The sequence below is a fragment of the Nannobrachium achirus genome (genome assembly GCF_963921795.1).
Source record: "Nannobrachium achirus genome assembly, chromosome: 15".
Taxonomy (NCBI): domain Eukaryota; kingdom Metazoa; phylum Chordata; class Actinopteri; order Myctophiformes; family Myctophidae; genus Nannobrachium; species Nannobrachium achirus.
In genome coordinates, this window is record NC_137822.1 from 56152619 (window position 1) to 56179025 (window position 26407).

Here is a 26407-nt window from a genome sequence, read left to right on the forward strand (position 1 = left end):
TCTTAAGTTTAAATCTGTCAATACGTATGTAGCACCGGCGGTGTACCTTCCAAATTTCCAGCCATTGTTTCCTCTCTCTCCTGTGAAGATATTTACCTTAACATGCAATGCAATTGCCCAAACAGGGATCTTCATCAAGGCTTTAGCTACAAAGCCTAAAAGAGGTTTGAAATCATCAGTGGACAGTTGTTCCTTCTGCTTTTCCATGATTGTGTATGAATACCAAGGGAGAGTGACACAAATAATAACCAGGAGATTGAGAATAGCGGGACACTGCCCAAAGTCACCAAGAGGTGCAAGAATGACCAGTATCTCAGTGAATCTAGCTATTTATATATGCCCATAGCTCACACAGATGTGGGCGGTTCCTGAGCTGTACCAGTGGCTTGTGGAGATCTGTGTGGATACTGAGCTGGTAACACGGCTCGCGCCAAACTATGCAAGACTATGCCAAAATATGCGTTTCCATCTTTGGCTCAACAATCGCCTCTTGGTTTCAGGCACAAGGCTTATGCTTGCAAATGGACCGTAGGCCTGCGGAGATGCTTTGCTAGTTTTCTTTTTTCTTTTTCTTTTTCTTGCTCTATGTTGTTCTCCAGTGATTTGGTTGTCAACACATCTTTTGCCTTTCTCTTTGTAGGATTTTTTTATTGGTTGTTTCTCGCGGAGCCAAGAGAATTGTACCACGGCACTGCACACAGAGCAGGAAATACTTGTATCAAATCCATCCCTCGTAGCATATCCAGGAAAGCTTTGGAGGTTGATTCACCCAAGAACATCATTTTGTCCACGATCTCTATAGCTGCTCTGTAACTGCAACGCATGTCCTTCAGCGTCAAGCATTCCCTTTCGTGAAGAAGGCGGGATTGTTGAGCACAATGGAGTACATGGCTCACATCTGACATCAGGATGTCTTGCAGGATGACCTTGTTCTTTCTTAAAATCAGTGTGTATGACATGCCTGGCTCGAAACAAAATCTTCTTCTGTTTGTTTCTTTCCAAACCATTGCTGCCGCGTACCATGGCATTTTCCTCAGATCAGGAAATGTTCTTAATGCATCTGATCCGTGTAGGAGAAACAGGAACTCGCTGCAAGAGGCTTCACCCTTGGCCAGAATAACCTCCAAGAGCTTTTGAACTGTTTGTGAACCGTCTGAGTTATTGTAGGCCATGTGCTTGAGGTCACCATATTCCCCACACTCTAGCAAATGTCCCTCGTGTCCAAAAACCCTCTGTAGGAGATATAGGATGTCGTGCCCGAGTATGCACTGAAGTTTTTCAGAGTATTTTCTGATCATATCGCCATAGCTCTCACTGGGATATCTTGACTCCATGGCCAAGTTTGAGACGGCCGCCCCTCACGTGCCTTTCAGTTTAGCGTCCACAGCTAACATGCTGATGGAGAGCTCTGCCATGCAGAGAATCAGCAGGAGCTTCGCTAGAAGGAGGTACAGTAGGTGCGCTGGCTGTCAAATCCTCAGTGTTGGTGTTAGAATTACAGACCTGTAAGGGTCCTTTTTTGCCCCCCGCATAAATGACAATGACGCGAAACAGTGGGTTTGGGTTGGGTTGAGGCTTTGACCTTGAAACTCCTCCTCTCCTCTCCTCTCCTCTCCTCTCCTCTCCTCTCCTCTCCTCTCCATCTCTTAAGCCAGGGGTCGCAGGCTGAAAAGGTTGAGAACCACTGTCTTAAGGTGGTTGCACACTGCTGCGTTTTTCGGGCCGAATATCGGAGTGAATTTCGGAGCACGCAAATAAAAAAATCAACCTCGCGTTATGTCAATCACGTTTGCACACTGCCGCCCGTTTCGCGCACCACTCGGTCCCTTGCTCTCTCTATCTCTCTCTCTCTCCTTGCCCTGAAAAACGCATTTCGCAACGAAAAACGCAGCAGTGTGCAACCACCTTTAAGCCCCCAGAACCTTTTTGTGTTGTCCATTTTAAGGCCCATTCCCACTGGGCCAGATAACAGATAAAAAAAATCTCTTTCTCCAGATATTTTTCCATTCAAAGTGGATGGTAGATACAGATAAAAAAAAATAGCTGCCACAGATAAAAGTATCTGTGGCCTCAATGTCTGTACCACGTGCTGTTTGCATTTCTGACTAGCAAAGTATTAAGTCAATCAATCAAAAATGCTCTCCCCTCCTCTTTTTCCCCCTCCTCTTGATCCCCACAGAAGCATGTCGTCCGCGGAGGTGAGCTGGCCCGTGCCGATGCGAGCCATCGGCGCCCAGAACCTTCTCACCATGCCTGGAGGGGTGTCCACCGCAGGCTACCTCCACAAGAAGGGAGGCAGCCAGTTCAGCCTCTTGAAATGTGAGTACTAAAGGCTTTATCATAGTCCGAGGTGAAGAGCTATCACCTCAACTTTAATGTGATAAGCTATCTATAAAAATGTGATAACAAGTGGAGGCCATCATAGTCACAGACTCACGGTGATGCGCTATCACCGCGCCTCTGTGCCTCTGAAACCAGGACGCACACTGATTGGTCAAGATCGACCAATCGGTGAACAGGGTGATGGGGAGATGTCTGAAAGTAAAAACGTAGGAGAGATGTCATGGTACGCGGTGATAGCCCTTCACTGTGGCGAATGACGTAATGTTGTAGTTTTCTGACTTTAAAAGACTACACCGCGGTGATTGCTTACCACCCCAGACTCTACTACAATAAGGCCATTAGACCCTTGAGACCTCGTAAACTGGACCGGAGTTGGCTCTGTACTTGGCAGTGATGGAAAAAGTACTCACAAATCTGGAATTCTACATTTACTTGAATAAAAGTGCAAAGGGTTTTGGTGTCAAAATGACATATACACTGTAGTACCAAAAGTAGAATGCAGAATGTCCCATTTCAAGTATTCAAATGTATAAAAAACATTTTGAAAATAGCAGATCTGCAGATTGGCTATGCTCAAATGGCCGAAATGTATATACGGCTGAAGTGGTTAATGTATATTTTGTAATGATAACCAAAATCTTCAAAGTAACTAATATTTTAAAATAACTGTAGTGGAGTAAAAGTACAATGATTGGATCTGAGATGTATTGGAAATTGGAAATACTCAAGTAAAGTACAAATACCTCAAGTATAAATACCTCAAAATAGTACAGTACTTTAGTAAATGTACTTACTGTAGTTAATTCCATCAGTGGTACTGGGACCGTTTTTATTCCATCTACACCAGATATCTGCCAAAAATTCCCGAAGTAAAGCTCACAACACGTTGTGAGCTTGTCGATCGGCTATTTTTTGGGGTTCAAGTGGTTTAATGATGGGCCCATCAGATTGGTACATGTATTTCTGTGCGGCCTGTTGTTTCCCACTGACTCGCCTAACGGTGAGGAGCCCCCACCGGGAGGACGTAGAACCCCTACTCTACCTGCTTCCTACTGACAGGGCCTGTAGGACTACATGCGATAACAATGATCAGCCTCCCCGACCGGCTTCCCTACCGCGACCACAGGGAAGAGTGTTCGCATAGCCGGATGCACCACGATTTGGACCACCTGAGTCCGTGGCGGTGGGCAGCTACATTACCACTGTTTTGGTTTCTATTGTATTTTATGTTTTAGTCCCCTGCTTGTTGCTTCCTCGGGCAGGCCTACCCTCCCGTGATAACCATCTCCGAGGGACTCAACCTCGTCAAATAAACGAGAAAGGAAAAAGACCCACAGAACACAGCCATATGAAGAGGCACAGAGGGTTGTGCCAACAATAGCTTGTTGGACACAAGTGGCACTTCCTCTGTGATTTTAATCAGCTTTCAATCATCAATGTCCTTCCTCTGTTGCAACAGCATGAGAAAGTTAGGGTTAGGCTTAACAGCAACTCCACCAGTATAACTCTTTACTCTTTAAATGGCTCGGACACTTTGGTAAAGGTTTAGGTTGTGTAGTTACCATGCTGGTGGGCAATATTGTCTTTTATTTTTTTTAATACATTATATTTTATATTTTTACTAGCTCACGGCGAGGCGTTGTAAGCTTGTAGACCAGCTGTTAACGTGTAGAGGGGGAAAAAAAAAGATTTAGTACTGAATGAGCGGTCAGGTTGACCAAGTATTGATGGTTTACGTTTACGTGGTTAAATATCTGAAAATACAAATTAACACAACACTGATCATGGTGCTGTCAGACAAGTCTTTGAAGCTATCTCCAGTATGAAATCTATGAAAAGGTTACATCATGTCAGGTATCTTCAACGTTTTCAGGCCAAGGACCCCTTAGCTGAGAGAGAGATGAAGCAGGGACCCCCACAACCTGTTCATAGATTCCATATAGTTTCATAGTTTGACATTACAATCATCAGTGTATTTTGGATTCATGTCAATTTGTGTTTTTTCAGATATGTAACCACTTGAACTGACAATACTTAATAAACTTGACCTTTCACTTTCACTAGTCTGCTCATTTCCCCCTCTACACCAAACCTCTTTGCCAAAAATAGACGATCTACAAGCTCACAACGCCTCGCAGAGCGAGGCGTTGTGAGCTTGTAGATCTGCTATTTTTCTGAAAAACATTGAAGACTCCAGGCCTAAAAGACGTGTTTTTGTCTGTATTGCAGGGCCCTTGCGGTACACCATCATCCACAAAGGCTGTGTGTACTACTTCAAGACCAGTACCTCGCCTTCACCACAGGGGGCGTTCTCGCTCAACGGCTACAACAGGTCAGGCTCATATATTATTCCAAGTCAATTCAAATGTTTTGGCAATATTGATGATACTTTTGCGCATGTAAAGAGTAGTAATGTTTTGTGTCAATGTTCATGTAGTTTTATTTTGTAAAGGATTTTAAGCAAATGGGGAAACGTTCTGATTTGAGGAGATCATAATCTAGATACATTTCCAGACGTCAAACTGATAAGAACCAGTAATACGCGCGCAGGTCGGGGGCAAAAGAAACCGACCGCTCATAAGATGTAAAAGTGGTCATAGCACAAGCGTAATTTGGACGGGTTTTTGGGTTTTATAAACCCAAGGGCCCCCCCTATTGTCAAAATAAAATTTGTTTTCAATAGACGCCCAATGCGCTCCATATTATATAGTCCTACATATAATAAATTCATAGGCTATTGTCATTTCCGATATATTAGGAGTCTCTACTCTCCTAATCTGTGGGCCCCCTCATAAAAGTACAAAAGCTTTTATTTTCGCATTATCGTGAGGAAGCGCCAATCATAAACATCCGGTAATGTGCTATTCAAACTTGTCAGCCAACTTGTCAACAAGTGAAAGCTGGGGAAGGGAAACAAACACTCATGTTCGCGGGAGAAAACGTGGAAGTCAAGATACTGGGTGCACGTCCAAAGGATATAAAATAACAAATGAAAAGACCACAAAATCGTATATTTTGTTGGTGTGGATGCTTGCTTTGCTTTTTGGAGGAGACTCTGGACCTAAAGCAAAGGTAGGTCTATCTGAATTTATCTTGCTGTAATGAGTGTAATCCACTGATGTGCAGCCAATGGGCCATTAAGCTGTCTGTCTTTTTGTGTAACAACGTGACCGCGTGCCTGCGTGTGTTTGTTTTGATTGTGTTGGTGGTGGTGTTCCAGTGTTCGCGTGTGTTTGCGCTTGCACTTCATTTCGGTGCTTCGGTTGTCGCGTGTATGTTTGATTCGTGGTGTCGGTGCCTGGGCGCGTGGCACAGTGGCACTGCACATGAAAGAGAGGGAGACAAGGAGTGTGTGTGTGTGTGTGTGTGTGAGTGTGAGTGTGAGTGTGAGTGTGAGTGAGAGAGAGAGAGAGAGAGAGAGAGGAGTCACTTTAAAGCAGTGATATGGAAAGGGAGAGAGATGGAGAGATTATTTTATTTTGTATCATACTGTATGTAATGCTTTGGCAATATAAGAATGCTTGTCATGCCAATCACTCATGGTTGATTCTTCTGCTTTTGGCTTGTTGGCTCCTTCTATTGTCTAAAATTAAATAATATAGACGAATGCACAGAACTCTGCCATGTAGTTGTTCATTAGGCTATTCACAGCAGTTATTGTTAGCCTATGATTTCCACTCTGAATGAATCATTGTAGTGTATGGCTGTCAATCTGTGCTAGACAAGACCCGACAATTGTGGGTCTTAGCCGTCGGACTGACCCGCTCACATTGGTCCCTGGGCCCCTGAGCCCAGGGCCCCTTTGATCTGAAAACCCATGGGGAATAAGGTCTAATTTCGCCACTGGGTCATAGCCTCATGTGTAAAAAATGCATCCAATCAAACTTTGAGATGCTGTTTTTCTCCTGGCGTGGAGGAATTATGCTTTGGGTTTTTTACTGTGATTTCTCGCTCTTGAAATCTAGAATCAAGCCATCCAGGGTGCTAGTGAATCATGACCATAAAACATTTGATTCTGTTGGAAAAAAGAAAAGAAAACCGCAAAAGAAAGAGTCCTCCTGATTGGCTATGATTGCCTTCTAAAGTTTGTGTATGTGACCTGGCGGTCGCTTATCTCCCGATTAGGGAGTCTTACTGGTTAAATATTTAGTTTTCACCAGGATCTTGGATGGCTGATTCTAGGCTTAAAATAATTGATATAAACATTTTTTGAAATCTCTATGGCGAGAAATGAATGGAGTGAATGTGATGTGTTTTCTCACAGCATGCATGATGTGTGTTGTTGTGTCCCAGGGTGATGAGAGCAGCGGAGGAGACCACCTCCAGCAACGTGTTCCCCTTTAAGATCATTCACTTCAGCAAGAAACACAGAACCTGGTTCTTCTCTGCAGCCAGCGAGGACGAGAGGAGGGTGAGCAGCACGATACCCCTGCTTGGCTTTACTAATTAACATACGTTTTATGCCCATATATGGAGATCCCTGTCATCAATAGTATGGACATCTGGGAATATCCCATATTTGGTAATGCCCATATATGGGCATGTTTTGACATAACATTGTTGACTATCATGCAGGGGTCTCCATATATGGGTAACTGGTCCGATATACTGTACATCACTGGCCAGCATGACACCCTGAGGCGTCTTACTAGTATGTACTGTACATGCAGTGGTTCTCAACCTTTTCAGGCTGCGACCCCCCAAATAATCTTATTTTAACTGGGGACCCCCCACCCTGACGAGCACTAAGAGTTGAGGCATTGGAGGTGACAACTAACCTAACCCTCAACCCTAACCCTAACCTCAGTGGGTGTATTTCTGAATGGGGATGTTTCTAAGTGGGGGTGTTTCTGAAAGCAGTCACAACGCCTCAATGTACAATTTACAATTTAAGCATTTAGCAGGCGTTGCGAGGCGTTGTGAGCATGTAGATTGGCAATACATGTAGATTGTCTATTTTCACAATTTCTGCCTCTAACATTTGACAATGTGGCCAATTTTTGATTTGTCATTTTAGTTAGAGGTAATAAAAAGTCCTTAATTTAGAATACAACTTTATGCTGGTGTGTTTACTGTTGAGTGAGAAAACAATGTTGCACATTAAGTTACCGTAATCATCTGGGGAGTTGGGGACCCCCCAGGCCCCAAAAATCCCCCCTGGGGGTCCCGACACATAAGTTGAGAACCACAATACACAGTATATCGTTATATCTGTATGTGCTGCCGAAGTGCTCTTTAGCAAGGCACAGACCTTTGATTGATTGATTGAAGACTTTATTAGAAGTTTGCATAGAAGAAAGGTACATTTTTATGACGGTACAGTTCACTGGTACAAGGTCAACTAAAAGGAGATCCTAGAAAAGCACTTGGCTTATTTACACAGGAAACCATTGAGGTATCTCATATAAAACCCATCTGCTGCTGCTTATTGAACAAGGAGTATCGAAATAAACTATTTGTATATCGAGTCTGTGTTCTGTGTTAGAACGTCAACTGATTGTCTGCAATTCTTCCAGAAATGGATGCGATACTTAAGGAGGGAGATCGATCACTACAACGACAGGAGAGATTCACACATCCCCAGGTGAGAGACACACAACATTACACGGCATTCAACACAATGCACGGCAATGTAGACCAGTGGTTCTCAACCTTTTCAGACCCCCCAAATAATCATATTTTAACTGGGGACCCCCCCACCCTGACGTGCACTAAGAGTTGAGGCATTACATTTTGTATAACAGGGTTCTATTGTGAAAATAGCAGATCTACATGCTCACAACGCCTCGCATTGCGAAGCGTTGTGAGCATGTAGATCTGCTATTTTCACAATTTCTGCCTCTAATATTTGACAATTTGGCCAATTTGGAGATATTAAAAAGTCCTTAAATTGTCACTTTAGAAATGTGCAGATACCTTCTATACACTTAAGCTTCATGTTGGTTTGTTTACTGTTGAGTGAGAAAACAATGTTAAGTTAATCATCTGGGGACCCCCCCCCCAAAATAATTTGGGGACCCCCGCTGGGGGTCCCGACCCACAGGTTGAGAACCACTGATGTAGACCTGTATCTTTCTGAATGTCTGTCTGTCTGTCTGTCTTTCTGTCTGTCTCTCTGTCTGTCTGTCTGTCTGTCTGTCTGTTTGACAATAATACAGAACTTTCAACATCCATTTTCATAATAACAAGGAATAAATTAAACGTGCGTAACGGTGCCATGACATCACCACAGGGAATGATGGTGTGGCTAATAGGTAAATAGAGGGAGATCTGTTACAGATTCCGTATCTTACTAGAATCTAGTAAGGTAGTTATAGCTTAGTTATCTAGTAACTAGATAACGATCCACAATAGCAACATCTTTGTCTTAGTTTGATCAAAGATTTTGTCAAAGAACAAAGAGGGTTTGCACTTCACTAGCACTCAATACTCATAGAGATACAAGCGCGGACATGCAAATGTGCTAAAGTCTGCACTACTTTACTAACATCAACATACAACAGCAACAATAACAACAACAATGATAAAGATCAAGATTTAATATTTGATTTGATTTATTAGACATTAGACAAAATGTTACTTGCTTCTCACAGAAAGAAAAAGGATAAAAACACATTAAAGTCAGTGACTTATCAACAAGAAATGACACAACATAAAACAGGCTAAGATAAAACATAATAAAGATATTTCAACCCCCTTGAGGAAGTTCTATAGTAGCTTTAGTGTCTGTATTTATAGAATGTGCAATAAGCACAGAAATAACTAGCAATAACCACATTTATACAGTACATTGTTGCTGCCTCTATTATGTTGCTTCAGCCAGCCTCATAAAGTATTAGCCCTATTCACGACCTGCCCACTCAGCATCCCCCGGGTGCTGAAGTCCCGTTTTGAAGGGGTAAATCCAACTATAGCCTATAGAGTTAGCACAGGAATCGCAAATTTAATGCAATTTCCGAATAGTAAAGTATAAAATACGGCTAGCATGATCAAGAACACAAGATAGTAAACGGCACAAAGCACTATAATTTACTTTACCGTTAGAAATAACGATTTGTTGGCTTTAAGTCCAGTATAGTTTCCCCTTCTAAATTGAAGTCAGCACCCGGGGAAAACTGAGAAACGGAAGTAGGTGGGCGGGCCGTGAATAGGGCTAATTAGAGGGACATGGCACTTTTGGCTTCAAAACACGAAACATTATACATTATTGCCGCATGATTCCTGCTTCATCTCCTTTTATATTTCTTTATTTGAATCTTCCTGAGATAAGTCTGAATTCACTGGCTTACAGTGATGCGTATGTAGTAAAATCCTGAGTGTTCATGTATCCATTTATAACTAGATAATGTGTACAAATGGAACCACATGGACCTGCACCAGTCCATTTGGTTACATTTTTACACTCCAGGGTTAAATTGACATTCAGGATTTTACTGTGTATCTGTCAGCCATGCATGCATTGCAGACATGCTTGGATTAGCGACAAGGCATCTTATGAATATGCTCAACCACTTAAAACCCCAGCTTTCGCAGGAAAATTGCAGATCAACAAGCTTAAGCTCACAGCACGTCGTGCTGGGGCGCGTTGTGTGCTTGTCGATCAGCTATTTTCAGCAAATGCCTTCCACACAATGACAGAAAACCGAAAGCACACTGGTATAGAGCCCTGAGGGACTCCGGTCAACAACATGGGGTTTAACTTAAAGTTGTACCATGTAACTTTTTTTATAAAACAAATCTTAAAATTGTCCTAACTCTTAAATCGCTAAAGTTTTAGAACACCCACTCCGTTATTTTCAGCTTCTGAAGCCTTCTCTTTATATATTTTCTTCTAGCAGTGACAGGGGCGGGATTTCCCGGCAAAATGACGTCATCATACACTACCGGCCAATCACAGCGAGGGTTATACACTGCCGGCCAATCACAGCGCATCTTGAAGTGGGGTCGCTAGCTATCACAATAGGGCGGCCATATTTGTAGGCGCCCGTGTGTCTCTATCTATACTCGGGTGAAACACTCCGTTTCTCCGGAATGCCTGAACGCACCAAAGATAGATCTCGGCGAGGTGGAGGCAGACGCGGGGGTGACGCGGGGGTGTGAGGCCCGGTCCGCGGCGAAAAACGGCCGAAAGACGCGGACGCTACTGACCACTAGTTGAGCAACTTACACAGTATAGCTTTAAGTATGAGGGACCCTAGCATAGAAATGTTTACTTGACTGTGAGGGAGCATGCACAGGCCAGATGCATTCATGTAAGGTAGTCAGAGTGTATTGGCAAACGCTGCCCCCTGGTGTCAGAACCCAGGCATGGATGCATAATGCATACAAACACAATTCAAGGATTCACAGTATTTATGTGTTTTCCTCCCTCAACAGTGTAGCTTCCATTGGTGATGTAGAGTGGATACCGGCTAGCATTAAAAACAGAGAATCTGAATCCAAGAATTCAACCTAAAAAAAACTACACTACATGAAACAGTATAAAATAAATATCATTCCCAGTGTGTGTGTGTGTGTGTGTGTGTGTGTGTGTGTGTGTGTGTGTGTGTGTGTGTGTGTGTGTGTGTGTGTGTTTGCGTGCGTGCGTGCATGGGGTTTCCTAATGATGTCTCCTCCTGTTGTTACAGTGATTCAGACTCCGACGCGGACAGTTTCTATGGCTCCATCGAGAGGCCGATGGATATTAAACAATCTGTTGATAACGCATCAGATGGTAAGATCTGCTAACACACGCACACACACGCACTCATGCATGCACACGCGCACACACACACACACACACACACACAGTAGGGCAGTGGTTCTCAACCTGTGGGTTGGGACCCCCTAAATTATTTTGGTGGGTCCCAGACGATTAACTTAATGTGCAACATTGTTTTCTCACTCAACAGTAAACAAACCAACATAAAGTTTAAGTGTATAAGAGGGTATATGCACATTTATAAAGTGACAATTTAAGGACTTTTTAATACAGTACCATCTGGGTTCCAGTGGTGGGAAAAGTTCTGCATGTCTTTACATAAAATCAATACAGCAATGTAGAAATATTCTGTTGGACAAGTACATGTCCAGTAATCAAAATTTACTTGAGGAAAAGTAGAAAAGTATTGGCATCAAAATATACATAAAGTACCAAAAGTAGAAAGTCATTATGCAGAATGTCCCATTTCACAAGCTGCAAGCTCACAATGCATCACATGGCGAGCTTGAGGATCGTCTATTTCATACAACTGGCATGCAACTGGCGGCCCGGGGGCCACATGTGGTGGCCCGGGGGCCACATGTGGCCCCCACCTTCACTTAATGCGGCCCGCAGGTTAATACCGGAATACTGATATATTACTGATTTCAGCTGTTACATTTCCAATCATGACCTGCTTTAATTCTGTCAGTCAATATTAGTAGCTTGTATAGTATATTATGCATGGTCTCTTTGCTTACAGATTACGTTGATGATGAGGATGATGAAGAGGAAGACTACCTAAAACCTGACGCAGACTATTCACCTGACACAGACTATTCACCCTCATCCACAGGTACAACGCACACACACACACACACACACACACACACACACACACACACTCTCTCATTAACCCATTAAATGTTAGCTATTGAAAAATAGCAGATATACAAGCTCACTGTGCAGCACCGTGTGCCGTGCTGCAAGCTTGTAGATCTGCTATTTTTTGAAAAGTCATGAAGATTTGTGCAAATCTTTGAATATATGTATTTTTAAAGCGAACATTTGTAACTCAAATTTTGCTCCTGGGGGTGCCTGGAACTAAATATTTTGAGATGGGGGTCCGTGGCCAAAGACATATCATGTTGGGGGTCTTTCACATGAAAAAGTTTGAGCACCACTGACATAGAAACATAGGTTTTTCAGAAACCTGCTACACAGTTTGGGGGCTAGGAGGGCAAATTGTCTAGGACGAGTGGATTTTTGTCCTCTGGCTTTTAGCGAGGGTTCTGTCAGCATCCCTGTGTTGGCTGATCTGAGTGAACGGGTGGGGTTGTAGGGGTTGATCAGGTTTTGGAGGTATGGAGGAGCCGTACCTTTGGCTGCTTTGAAGGTCAGCATCAGTGTTTTGTATTCAGTGCGGTCACTCAATCTCTGTAAAGCGCCTTGGATAAGGCACTATATAAATGCACCATTTACAGTTTACATGTATCCTCCCCTCGCCACCAGGTAAACCCGTGGCCCCTCCTCCGTCGTACCACCCTCCCCCGGTGCCCTCCCTCCCGCAGCACCGGACGCCGGACTCCTCCTCCTCCAGCCTGTCCCTCCACAAGCCGCCGCCTCCCCCCCTGCCTAACAACAACCACCGGACCCCCGCCCTCTCCCCCGGCCCCCTGGGGCCCACCAAGAAACCCCCTCACCCCGCCTTCCCCCCTCCCCCCTGCCTCCCGAAGGGCCTGCCCCCGCCTCTCCCTCCCCTGCAGCTGAAGCCGCCGCCGCCGGCGTCGCTCAACGGCCTGATCGCAATTGTTTGACATGATCGCAATTATTTTGTCATAATCATCATGATCGTTTCCATAGTTGAAACATGTTCATATGTTTTCAAACATTTTCGAAAATAGTGGAAATAGCCGATCTACAAGCTCACAACGCGTCGCATCGCGACGCGTTGTGAGCTTGGAGATCGGCTATTTCCTCGATTTTAGTATTTTACGATTTTAGTATTTTGATTTCAGTGGTTGGGGGCATGCGTACAAGTGGCTAAATATGTCTCTTTGGACACAATAAGCTGACAATTTCTTTGTTACTATTTACACCAGCCCCATAAGTCACATCTGCCCATGAAAGACTGCGGTGCATCTTGGGAATGGGCTTATTAGGTCTAAAAAGACATATTTAGCCACTTGCATGCCACCTGGGGGCATGCATTCAAATCAAAATCCTTAAAATCCTTAAAACGATAGAAAGAAGTAAATGAAAACATTTTAACACTCATCTTTTCTTTTCTCTAATGACTATCTAACATATGAACAAAGTTCTTCTTTAAATCGTTAATTGCAATTATTTGAGTGACAACTAATCGTCATGTAAAATGTCCTCATCGTCACAGCCCTGCCCGGCGGCCCGACGCCTCCCCCCCCGCCGCCCCCCAACAACAGCAAGCGCATTGGCAGGATGGGGGTGTCTCTGCAGGACAGGGGGGGGCGGGGCCCCCCTCCGTCGGCCGCGGTGCCCGTGCCCGCCACGCTGCCCTTCTGCAAGCAGGTGGAGAGCCGGCTGACTATCAGCGCACAGTCCACCCACAACCAAGGTTATTATTGTTTTGGATTTTTTTTAATGCCTTTCAGGCCTAGGATTATTTTAAGCTTTTACTATTGAAAAATAGCAGATATACAAGCTCACAGCACGGCCGCGCTGCTTAATAATACGTTCGAAAGCACAAGGACTAGTGGTGGTTTAAAGCCCCTATCAGAGTCGGTACCGCAGATAAGAGCTATCCACCGCGGTGTAGTCTTTTTGAGTCATAAAACTACAACGTTACGTCATTCCTCGCAGTGAAGAGCTTTCCACCGCGAGTCCCGACACATCTCTCTGTTTTTGAGCGGTGGTTACACCGTCTCCTATACGTGGCCGTGTGTGTATGCGTGTGTGCGTGTCTGTATGTAGCCTGAAGTACCTTTTTTCACCACACATGTTAAGGGAGGGGCGCTGTTGTTCAGGCCAGGCCAGACACACACACACACACACACCCACAGGCACCCCTCACCCCCCCCCCCCCCCCCCCCACGACCACCGCTCAGTTCACACGGGTGTGATTTTTACTATCAGACAGATAGGCTCTTCACCCCGTTCACTGATTGGTCGACCTGGACCAGTCAGTCATGGTGAATAGGACTTCACCATGACTGACTATGATGGCCTCCACTTATTTTCTGACTTGAGGTGGAAAGCATTCCACCTAAAGTTTGCGGTGGATAGCTCTACACCCTGGACTCTGATAGAGGCTTAACAAGCCGATTCACGCTTTGGCCTATTACTCTTACTCGTCAACGCAAAATAGCAAAACATTTTGAGCATGTAGATCTGCCATTTTATCATATAATTTTAGCTGTTTTTGAAGATTTGTGACAAAGGCTAAAACTAAACTATGATTTTAATTCGTTTTATAGTTCTTTTGTAAACCCAATGCAGTTTCAGTTAGTTACTGTGTTGTGTGGTAAAGTTATTTTGTTGTTGTTAGTTTGTGTGTTAACTATACTAACCCTGAACCCATTCAACCGTTGCAGGAGTAGTGGGGAGTCACCTTTCGGCCAACGTTCGTCCCGGTGCGGTGGGCGGTCCGGGCGCCAAGCCGGGCCCGCGGCTCCCGCCGCCGCCTCACTTCGCGGGGTTCAACCCGGGATTTGGTGCCCCCAGGTTGTCCAGTGGGGGGATGGAGCCCCCGCCACGCTTCCAGCCGCCCGTCTCTCCTCACCCGCCTCCCCCGTCCCACCCCCCTGTGTCTCCTCACCTGCCGCCGCCGTTTCACCTTCCCATGACGCCGCCCTTCGTCCCGCATCACAAACCGGGCGGGGTCGGTAAACCGCTGGGCCCCAAGCCTCCCCCGCCAACGTCCAAACCTCCAGTGCCAGCGGCCAAGCCCAGCTATGGAGGCAGCACCACCAGCCTACAGTAAGTTGGTGTCACTTACAAGTAGTCAACATACACATACATACAAACAAACAGAGAGAGAGAGAGAGAGAGAGAGAGAGAGAGAGCTGGGAGTTCAAAATGTTTAAGCTAGATAAGATTTGGATTTGGGCTGATTAAAAACAAAAATATTCAATCTATGATTATAGAATTACTGTATGTCAACAAACATTACTGCAAAATAAATCCAAATCTGATCCACACAAATCATTTTAGCTTGTTGTGTGTGATAGGCACTGAGAGAAGATCTGGCCGCGATTATAGAACTCGGCGATGCCTTCCCGAGCGTTTCTAGATATCTAGCACGTGCGTGCGTGCGAGAGAAACAGAATGAAAATCATTTGCGTCCTGCCTCGTTGCACACACGTATCACGGCCATGGGAGCCTTTCACGTTTTCGTTGGACATTAGAATAAAACAAATGTTGGCTATGTCTCTGGTCTAGGTCACATCCTGGTGATGTATCTTGCAGTGTGTGTGATCCCTCGTCGCCGATCAATCTTATAGTGTGAAAACCACAACGATATTATGACAGCCGATTTCAAGAAAGACACTCTTGGACGATCTGATGACTCCCCGACACTCCAATATCGTACAGCGTGTTCGAGCCCTAAAGCAGTGGTTCCCAAACTTTTTAGCTTGAGACCCAAAAGAGAAATTATAGATGTTTGCCCGGGACCCAAACTAGTGAAAACAGCAAATCTACAACTTCACAAGTCACCACATCTAAAACATTTATGGAAATTCTTTGATTTCTTCATGAATTTTGTTTTGAACTAAAAAATAGCTTTTTTGGGAATGTTTTTTGAAATATTTTTGAATGATAATTAAAAAAAACTAAATGTAGGATAAAAAAAAAACACCAATAAAAATCTGTCTGCGACCCACACATGGGTTCTGACCAACTGTTTGGGAAATGGTGAGCTAAAGTCTCAGTTACACCCCTCCCCCTCTTGCAGTGTCTTGAGACAGGAGGGGGGAGGGGTGTCAATCCTGACTCACACAATGGCTTCTTCCACCATGCCTCTGCCCATGCTGATACCACAATGCATGATGGGTACAGGATTCTAATAAAAACTAAGTATACTAGTCAAACTGTTGCTTATTTCTTCCAAACTAGCATCAACTGTGTTACAATAATATATGTACGTTTATATAGTAGTGTGTTGTGTGGGTGAGTATAACACGTTGTAGTGACTATAAACGTCAGTGTAACTGCTATGAGTGTCAGTCATTTCCTCCATGTTTTCATGTACAACTCATACTTACCTGGCAGGGGAGACACCATGATCATGAAGGTGGTTCACCCAGGTTGAGGCTTGGCCATTGCACTCCGGCTGAGCTGATATACTTGCGAATTCCCCAAATGTGGGAATCTCGACTGCATAATTTGTGGTAGTGGGGGACTGCGTTCGCGCTCTCCCCTGATTTAACTGTGAAAAAGCAATCATCAATAAAAGTTAACTCAGGATATCAATGTCGAGTTAACTTAAACATATTTATTGATAGATTACAAGACATGTATAAGGGCTTTTACATTTTACAGTTTATAATCTGGGCTCTACGTCCTCCTGGTGGGGGCTCCTCACTGGCAGGTGAGCCAGTAGGATGTAGTCTCGCGTAGCCAGACAACTATTCCACAATCTCCGAATGCTATATAGAGTCTGGAACGGCAGCTCCCGAACGTCGAGTATCGGAAGTAGTCACTGCTGCACTGAAATGTAGTCCCATTGAAATACAATAGCTCAGACAAAGTCATTCGACTTTCTTGTTCTGGGTGTATAGTTTAAGAAAAAGTTTGAAAACATCATGGAGGTAACACCAATAACACCAGAGAAAGACGAAATAACGCCCCGAGAAATATTGAAAGGAGACTTAACACTTCCAGTAGGACATGTTATTGCTACTGCACCAAGGGAGCGGTTGCGTCACATCCGCTTTATCTCGCACGCATCGTTTCTATTTCCGTTTGCCAGACTGTATGCCGGGAGCATTTGCCCAAATCGCGGAGGCAACAGTCTGGCCTCGCGAGACTAGCAGGATAAAACAGCAGTGACAACACAGAAATGTGTGTGGGGAGGAATCGATTAGCATAATTGGGGAGAAAAAGTGGGTAAAAATGATTGGCTACTCTAAATTATATTTACAAAAAAACAAACATTAATTCAGCTATACTAAGTTGGCTATTATGTTATGTTCAACCCTTGTCATTGTGTTGCTTTAATCTTAAAACAGTTTATTATGCATTCATTAGCAGTTAATTGTGCATTTAATATTAGCCGTTTGCCGTGAAACTTTACACACACATTCCCACATATGCTACACTATATTTTTTCAAAATCAGCTTCATGGTGGCGTTATAACAGGCCGATTCATGTTTTGGCTTATGACTCTTGAACCGCATGGAGCTGTGTGCTAGTAGATCGGCTAATAATCAAATAATAATTATCAAGCTTCTGGAGATGCAGCATACGCCATGGATTTCCACATAGATTTCTTTCAACATTAATGCGAGAAAAGAAATTTCTTTTGAATGCTGCCTTCAGGTATGGCATGGAAATAGTAAAAACTGCATTCATGGTCTGGAGAGGGCACTTTTAACAGACGGGTAAAAGGACAGGGGCTCAAGCCCCCTTTGATGTCTATGAGTGCATGTGCCTGACCCATTGTGCAGAATGTCCCATTTCACTTTTTTTCCATTCGAAATAGTAAATGTTTTCAAAATGGGTTGAAAATAGCAAATCTTGTAGATCTGCTATTTCCGAATAGCTGATCACATACCATGATCGCATATACCACGTCCCGTATGTGGTATGCACCACATACAATACAGCACATACCATAATATACGTAAATATTACATTTGTCAACTCTCAGCATTAAATACTAATTATTACCGTACACAGATAACTATATTAAAGCATGTGTTTTCTTCAGAAGAGCATCCCCTGAGGGACAGAGCTTCCGCACGCTGGGGGACGAGAACAAGTTGAAACCCAAATCCAAACTCAGCGGGGAGGAAGACTCCGATGATGACTATGAAAATGTAGGTAACACTGCTCTAATGTTGAGGTCACTGATACTGGTGTTTGTGTGCTCTAAACTCCTCAGTGTTCATGTATCCACTTGTAACTATGAGAGTTTAGAAATGTTTCCGAGTTGGATCTGTCGACAACTCTCAGCATTAAATGAACATTGAGGATTTGACTATGTGGGTTTTGTCCAATAGTGTCCACTATATAGTGAGTATGCCATTTGTAGCGTTATCTGATTGTATAGTGATAATTAATAATTATACGCTATACAGTGGACTTAACACACAAAACTTCTTTAAACGTTGAGTACAGACCCTACTGTACTGTATACCATCATGCATTGTGCTATACAAAATGCAAACGTGTGTGTGTGTGTGTGTATGTTATTCATTTATTGCGACCGTAAGGTCGCAGTTTAGTATCAAAACCTCCACCGGCCGTCCGTCCCTGAGTCACACGTGTGACGTGACACGTGTGACGTCACACTTTTGCCCTGCTCATATCTCCGCATCACTCTGACATCACAGAGTCCACAGCTGATATCACTCTGACATCACAGAGTCCACAGCTGATGATGTGGCGTGATGTCATACAATACACAAACAAGCCCTATATAAAGGGGCAATTCTCGCCAGGGAAGAGAGCATTCCTCGACTCAGACCTTATCGCCAGGACATAAGCAAACCCTGGCGATAAGGTCTGAGTCGAAGAAATGCTTCTTTCCTGGCAAGAATTGGCCCTTTATACTGTAGGGTTTGTTTGTGTATTGTATGACATCACGCCACATCATCGGCTGAGGACTGTGTGATGTCATCATATCTCCATATATGGAGACCTCACAAGCCCCATATTTGGACACGAACAACATATAACTCCACTAGAAGTTTGCGGCCCTTTGGGCCGCAAAAGTCTTTTTGAGAAAAAAAAATTTTTTGAGAAAAGATTTTTTTTTTGAAAAAAACAATTTTTTGAAAAAAAAAATTTTTTTGAAAAAATTTTTTTTTGAAAAAAAAATGTTTTTGGAAAAAAAAATGCTTGCGCACACACACACACACACACACGCACGCACGCACGCGCACACACACACACCCACACCCCTCTGTTGTAATTCGATACTCTACTCTGCTCAGCTCCTCTCCCCCCTCCCTCCCCCCCCTCCCTCTGTAACTTAGCAACCAACTGTTTACCCTAGCAACCAACTGTTTACCATAGCAACCATGTTTTTTTACCCTAGCAACCAACTGGGCATAAAAGGGATTCTGTTAGGGATCTCCATATATGGGCATAAAAGGGATTCTGTTAGGGATCTCCATATATGGGCATAAAAGGGATTCCGTTAGGGATCTCCATATATGGGCATAAAAGGGATTCTGTTAGGGATCTCCATATAGTGAGTATGCCATTTGTAGCGTTATCTGATTGTATAGTGATAATTAATAATTATACGCTATACAGTGGACTTAACACACAAAACTTCTTTAAACGTTGAGTACAGACCCTACTGTACTGTATACCATCATGCATTGTGCTATACAAAATGCAAACGTGTGTGTGTGTGTGTGTATGTTATTCATTTATTATGTTATTTCATTTATTATTATTTTATCGGCAGGTTCACCTACCAGAATCTGTGTTCATCGACACAACTGACACTGGCGATGTTGAAAGGTAACACTTTATTTCATTTGTTTACAATAGTCTCTTGACAACGACCTAGACCCAGGATATAATTTACAATAGCAGCGGTGTAAAGTAACTAAATGTTGTACTTTTACTCCACTACATTTATTTGAGCGCTTTAGTTACTAGTTACTTTGCAGATTTTGATTATTATTACAAAACATACATAGCTCTGTATACATTTTGGCCATTTGAAAATAGCCGATCGACGCATTGTGAGCTTGCCATTTTCAAAATATTTTTTTAATATTTTTGTAGGTCGCAGTTTAGTATCAAAACCTCCACCGGCCGTCCGTCGGTCGGTCGGTCGGTCGGTCGGTCACACGTCACACGTCACACCTTTGCCCTGCTCATATCTCCGCATCAGTATGACATCACACTGCTGACATCAGTATGACATCACACCGTACACAAATGACCCTTATATAAGACCGGCATTATCTACCGACAGATTAGTAACAAGATGTCAAAATCGTTGAAGGTTGAATCTCCAGATATGGAGATAACCAACACATCCCTGTTGACTCTGTGATGTCATCGTATCTCCATATATGGCCATCTCCGTATATGGAGAGGAGCCATAGTTACACCTGGAATGTTGAATCTCCATATATGGAGATAACCTACGCATCACACAAAGTCTGACCTCACCAGCCCATACTTGGGCATGGACGACTTATATCTCCATATACGGAGATGGCCATATATGGAGATACGATGACATCACAGAGTCCACAGCTGATGATGTGGCGTGATGTCATACAATACACAAACAAGCCCTATATAAAGGGGCAATTCTCACCAGGGAAGAGAGCATTCCTGATCCTGGCGATAAGGTCTGAGTCGAGGAATGCTCTCTTCCCTGGTGAGAATTGCCCCTTTATATAGGGCTTGTTTGTGTATTGTATGACATCACGCCACATCATCAGCTGTGGACTCTGTGATGTCATCGTATCTCCATATATGGCCATCTCCGTATATGGAGATATAAGTCGTCCATGCCCAAGTATGGGCTGGTGAGGTCAGACTTTGTGTGATGCGTAGGTTATCTCCATATATGGAGATTCAACATTCCAGGTGTAACTATGGCTGCCCGTATGACGTGAGAGGTGGAGGTTGTGATATTTGTGGAGATAAGCGACCAACGGTCGCTTATCTCCCGATTAGGGAGTCTTACTGGTTGTCACCTAAAGGGATACTGTCACTTTAAAAAGTCATCTTAAAATATGAGTTAATATTTTTATGATGTCATTGTGGGAATGCGCAATTATAAGCCAATCAAATTAATTGACTGTTACTACTTACTGTAGCTGTTGTTGTCCCCAACAGAGTACACTGTGGGCAGAGTACACTGTGACATGAGTTTCAGACTATTTCAGACTGTTTTCAGAGAGACCACGTGACCTACTGTATCATACTATTATAATTTCGGGGCGTGTCAGCGGGCCTTTAAGTTGAATGTGAGTACTTTTCCCACCACTGTACAATAGCTGAGTATGTAACTGTATGATGATGTCCTCTGCAGGTTGTTCCTTAAGTGTCCCAATTCTCCACGGGACGGCTTGTATGGCATCAGGAAAGGCACTAGAACACCCAAGGTAATATTCTGCTCTACTCTATTAGAGCAGGGGTCCTCAATGTTTTCCAGGCCAAAGACCCCTTAGCTTGGAGATAGATGAAACAGGGACACCTCACCTACATTTATTGTAATGATATTGTGTTAAACAATGTCATAGATTTCATAGATGGCGTTTCTATATCAGTTAGATTCATGATAAATATTCATTCACTCAATACATTGTAAACTTGACCGTTGGCTCTGTTCTTGGTCTGCTCATTTTTCACTGTTTACTAACCTCTTCACCAAAAATTGCTGATCTGAGCTTGTAGATCTGCCATTTTCGGCTGCTGTTCCACCAGAATAGGGATGCTAGGGTTCATGTGAAAATAAAATAAAAAGACCTTAAGTTGCTCCCCTCCTGTAGCAACTCTGAGGACCCCTAGGGGTCCCGGACCCCCTTTTGAAGATCCATGGTATAGTTATGAAGTTTGAGCGGTAATGCAACATCAATAAAACCTATTTTATCACTCTGTGTTTACCAGGTGTTAGTTGTCTGGGATGAGAGTCTGGGAAAATCCAGAAACTACAGAATGTTTCAGGAGGTAAGAAACAGAATTACTTACAATATATCTACACACACACACGCACACGCACGCACGCACGCACGCACGCACGCACGCACGCACGCACGCACACACACACACACACACACAGCACCTTCGGTGTACTACAACACATTGGAGTCCCCTACACCGTGTCCCTCTCTGCTTTCCTAACACTTCATTAGACAGAAATGTAAACAGCATGAGGTACCAGACATATGGGCTTAAAGGAAAATCTCATCACATCAATATGGGCTGGATTCACTTCATTGGGGGGAAATTGTTCAAGAGGTGATGAATAACTGTAAATGCATAATGTGCACCAGCAGGGACGTGCAGAGAATGTTAGAGGCAGGGGCTGAAATTTCTTAAAGGGCCTTTTGGTGAAAATATCGAAAATAGCAGACCTCCAAGCTCACAACGCGCCGCAGAGCTTGGTGGTCGGCTATTTTCGGTACTTGATAACACAGGAAACTAAGCATTCACGTTAAGGAGAGTTTGGACAAGGCAGTTCTCTTGATTGCTGCCTTCAGGTATGGCATTGAAAGGGGGCATTTGCATTTATTTCACCATTGTAAAAAACTGCATTGGTGGTGTGGAGGGGGCACTTTTTACAGACGAGTAAAAGGGGCAGGTGTTGTTTTTGACAGCAAATTTTGATTTAGTTTTAGTCATAGTCTTTTGAATAAAATGTCTTAGTTTTTTAGTCATCACAGCTTAGTTTTAATTTCGTTTTAATTTAATAAACACAGTTGACACAGATTTTTCGTCAGAGTTTTAGTCGACGAAATCAACCGTGTTCATAGTTTGAATGACGACCGTGTGTTTGTGGTGTCGTTACAGGAGGAGGAGGTGTTTCTGGACGGTGACTTCAGGTTCCCAAATCTGGACGCGCTGGTTGAACACTACTACAGCCACCCTCTGCCCAACCACGGATCCCTCTGTTTACAGCAGCCTTTTGGATACACACAACCTTATATGAAGCCTAGGTGACCCCCCCAGAACCCTGCACCGCACAATCCTGGGTGTCCATTTAACTCTGAGAGTGTACACATGTAACCAAATGGACCCGTCGTAGGCTCTCAAAGTTACAAAGGGATCAAATAAATGGATACATTAAGGATTTTGCTGTGCGGCTATGAACATTCTCCATCCTGTCACGGATCACTCGGCCAGTAACCGGAAGATTGTTTTTGTGAAGGAAAAAAACTGAACAAACTAAGCTTCTCGCTTTTTTGTATTTTTGTACATTTGCACTTCGAAGACAGAGAGAAGGAACCAGCATTGAATCTATGATGAACACATTCCTCTTGTGAACAAGGCAAGCCATAAAGCATTGTAAACACTTTAGTTTTTGCTTTAGGGGCGGCAGTGGCTCAGGGGTAGAGAAACCGTCTTTAGAACATGGAGGGTTCCAGAAGGGTTCCCAGTTTGAACTCTGTGCTCCCCCAGAGCTAGTGTCGAAGAGTCGTTGAGCAAGACTCTGAACCCCTAGTTGCTCCCGGTGAGCAGGTTGGTGCCTTGCATGGTTTCCTCTGCCATCGGTGTGTGTGTGTGTGTGTGTGTGTGTGTGTGTGTGTGTGTGTGTGTGTGTGTGTGTGTGTGTGTGTGTGTGTGTGTGTGTGTGTGTGTGTGTGTGTGTGTGTGTGTGTGGGTGAATGTAATGCACAATCTATGTAAAGTGCCTTGGATAAAGGTGCTATATAAATGCACAATTTACCATTTAGTTCATACTGACCTTTTGACAAGTGTCGCTCAGTAAAAAAACGGAAAGAAGTGGAAACCATCTCTCAGTAGGACATAGTGTGCATGTGCGGTAGTTGGCCACACATACAGTAGACGCTGTAACATCAAACTCATGACTATGACATTTACTGCCATGCATGCTTGTCACTTGCTGTGCGGTGTCTGACCACAGGGGGGTGCTGTGATGCCAAATGACGGCAAAATGAATGGAGTGTTAGTGGGATGGACCAAACTGAAGACTGAAGCACTTTGAAAGCACCTGATTAAATAAGGACATGCTATATGTGACTGACAGAGCTCAAAGAAACATTTACTGATAGAGGAATGTAATTTACCAATACACAGGATACTGTATCATGCCAGTATCCCAAGTTGTGCTGTTGAGAATGAGAATTCTTCATTTTACTTGGTGTATAATGAGTTTCTATGCAGAAACATAATTTAGAATCTAAATGATGATGCCCAGTTTGATATGCATTAGGCCACTGATTCTCCAAGTGGGGTCCGGGGACCCCCATGGGTCCTTGAGGGAGTTCCAGGTTCCAGAACAACATGGACCCTTAAGGGTATGTAACTCAGGGACCCTACAGGTCCATTGGTTACATTTGTACACTCGAGTTGAGTTACATTGACATTGCTTTTACTTAAAGAATTGGGGTCTCATAGATATAAATGCCACTAAATGGTGGTCCGTAGACTAATGCATGTCATTCTGGGGGTCCTTGTAATTAAAATGGTTTAAAATCACTGCTACTAGAGCTGTAAAATGTTCTCTTATGGGGGTCCCTGGCATATCTCTTCAAATGGGGGTCCGCGGGCTAGAAAGTGTCAGTTTGGGGGTCCTTGACATGAAAAGGTTTGAGAACCACTGCCTCACATGGACTCTTGTCCCATATGATAAATAGAATAACATCTTCTGAATTTAACTCTTGAGAGTGTACACATGGAACTAAGTTGGTGCCATTTGAACACGCTCAGAGTTCAAGCCTGTGAGGGTCTATCGGGTTCCTAACTATCAATCATTCAGCTCTCAAAGACCCCTTGGGGGGCTTCGGACCCTACATTGAGAACCAGTTGTTTAGATCAGTCTTTCTCAACCACTGTGCCTGGGGACCTTTGGTGTGCCCCTGAGAAGGGTCAAGTGTGCCCCTTGAAACTGCTTGAAAGCCAGTATTGTATTTATCATTTTAAAAATGATTTAAACTAGTGAAAACAGCAGATCTACAAGCACACAACGCCTCGCGGTGCGAGGCGTTGTGTGCTCGTAGATCTGCTGTTTTCACTACTGTTGTGCGACAGCCTTGTATGATGAAGCAGGGCTTTACTTTGAGAAACGTACAAATTTGAAACTTGGAAATACAAGGTTTCTTCCCGACAGTGACAATATTTACAGTACCCCCGTATTATGTTGGTGTGCCCATGGATTCTTGGGACATGAAAAGTGTGCCCATGCAGAAAAAAAGGTTGAGAAACACTGGTTTAGATGTTGGTTAAAGATGTGGAGTTAAATGGCCATTTACACTGAACACTAAAATCAAGAATTCAAGTGGATGGCAGTGTTCACTTCATGGTGTTGAATTAGACCAGTAGTTCGTAACTTCGGGCCATGAGCCCCCCAAAAATAATCATATTTGAACTGGGGGGAACCACTGAATTGGACCACTGACACTGACAGAAAGCTCAGCAATGAACTTTCATGAGTTCCAAAACCAAACATCTCTGAATGTTTTCTCAACATCTCAAGCGCTGCCTTCATAGAACTCCGTCATGACGACTTCAATCATTTGTTTTTTTAAACCATTTTTCACCCAGTGCCAATTGCCTAAGCTGTAATTCGGGGCGCTGCTTGCCCTCTGCCAACCTGGAGAGGGCCTCTAACTGAACATGTTTCCTTCAATGCATGAGGAGTGAGCAGGCCGCTTCTTATCACCTGACAGGGAGTGTCCCCGGAAGGACACAGCGCGTGGAAGGAACACGTTCCAACAAGTCGCCTGCTGGTCAGGGGGAGGCAGTATAGAGACCAGGATTACTGCATGTTTTTGTGAGGGTACCTACCCTAGGGGACACGGGGAGAACATGTAAGCTCCAGCACATGCAAACTTCAAGCAATACATTTCTTTAAAAGTACATGTTGACAAATCTCCTATAATGGACTCATTCAACATGAAGAGAGCATGTCAGACTGTGCCAAACTAGTAATTTACTTCAGAGTTTGTAATGTAAGTTTGTAATGTTAACTTAATTTGTTTTTTTAAGTGACTTTTAAAAACTGTTTGTGATGTTGCTACATAAATAATTGATTTCTTATTTTGTTCCTTATGTTGTTTGACATGGAGATTTGGAGATTTAAGGTTGAATGATGAATAAACAGTTTAAAGGATTGGTGCACTGTCAAAGTTGAGTTTTTATCAATATCAACGACATTTCAGTCAGGTAACTCACGATATATTGAACAATGTTTATTATTAATGCGTATACAATATAGGTGGATAATACTTGTGTAAAAGTACTTGAGTATTTACTCAAGAGTAGTTTTTTTGAGGATCTGTACTTTTAAAGCAGGGGTCTTCAACAGGGGGTCCGGGACCCCTAGGGGGTCCTCAGAGTTACTACAAGGGGGTCCTACAAATCTTTGTGTAATAGAAACTTTTTTTTCTCCTTTTTTATATTGACCACTTGAACCCTAGTGTCCATATTATGAGAACTTTAGCTTGTAGATCAGTTATTTTTGACAAAAAGGTATGGTGTAGAGGGGAAAAAGAGCAGACTATAAGTACAGAGTGAAAGGT

At 43.5% G+C, this 26407-nt stretch overlaps 1 protein-coding gene across 1 annotated transcript; it reads left to right on the forward strand.

Annotated features, from left to right (window-relative positions):
* Window positions 1–1332: 1332 nt before the first annotated feature.
* LOC308299104 (SH3 domain-binding protein 2-like) lies at window positions 1333–22865 on the forward strand (the record flags this gene model as incomplete). Its single annotated transcript, XM_080742828.1, has 15 exons — window positions 1333–1448; window positions 2180–2319; window positions 4573–4675; window positions 6637–6754; window positions 7860–7927; window positions 10971–11056; window positions 11787–11879; window positions 12536–12820; window positions 13416–13616; window positions 14593–14977; window positions 17932–18040; window positions 19642–19697; window positions 21235–21307; window positions 21813–21872; window positions 22716–22865. The coding sequence occupies 15 exons, from the start codon at window positions 1333–1335 to the stop codon at window positions 22863–22865; spliced, it is 2043 nt and encodes a 680-aa protein (XP_080598954.1).
* Between the last annotated feature and the right edge of the window lie 3542 nt (window positions 22866–26407).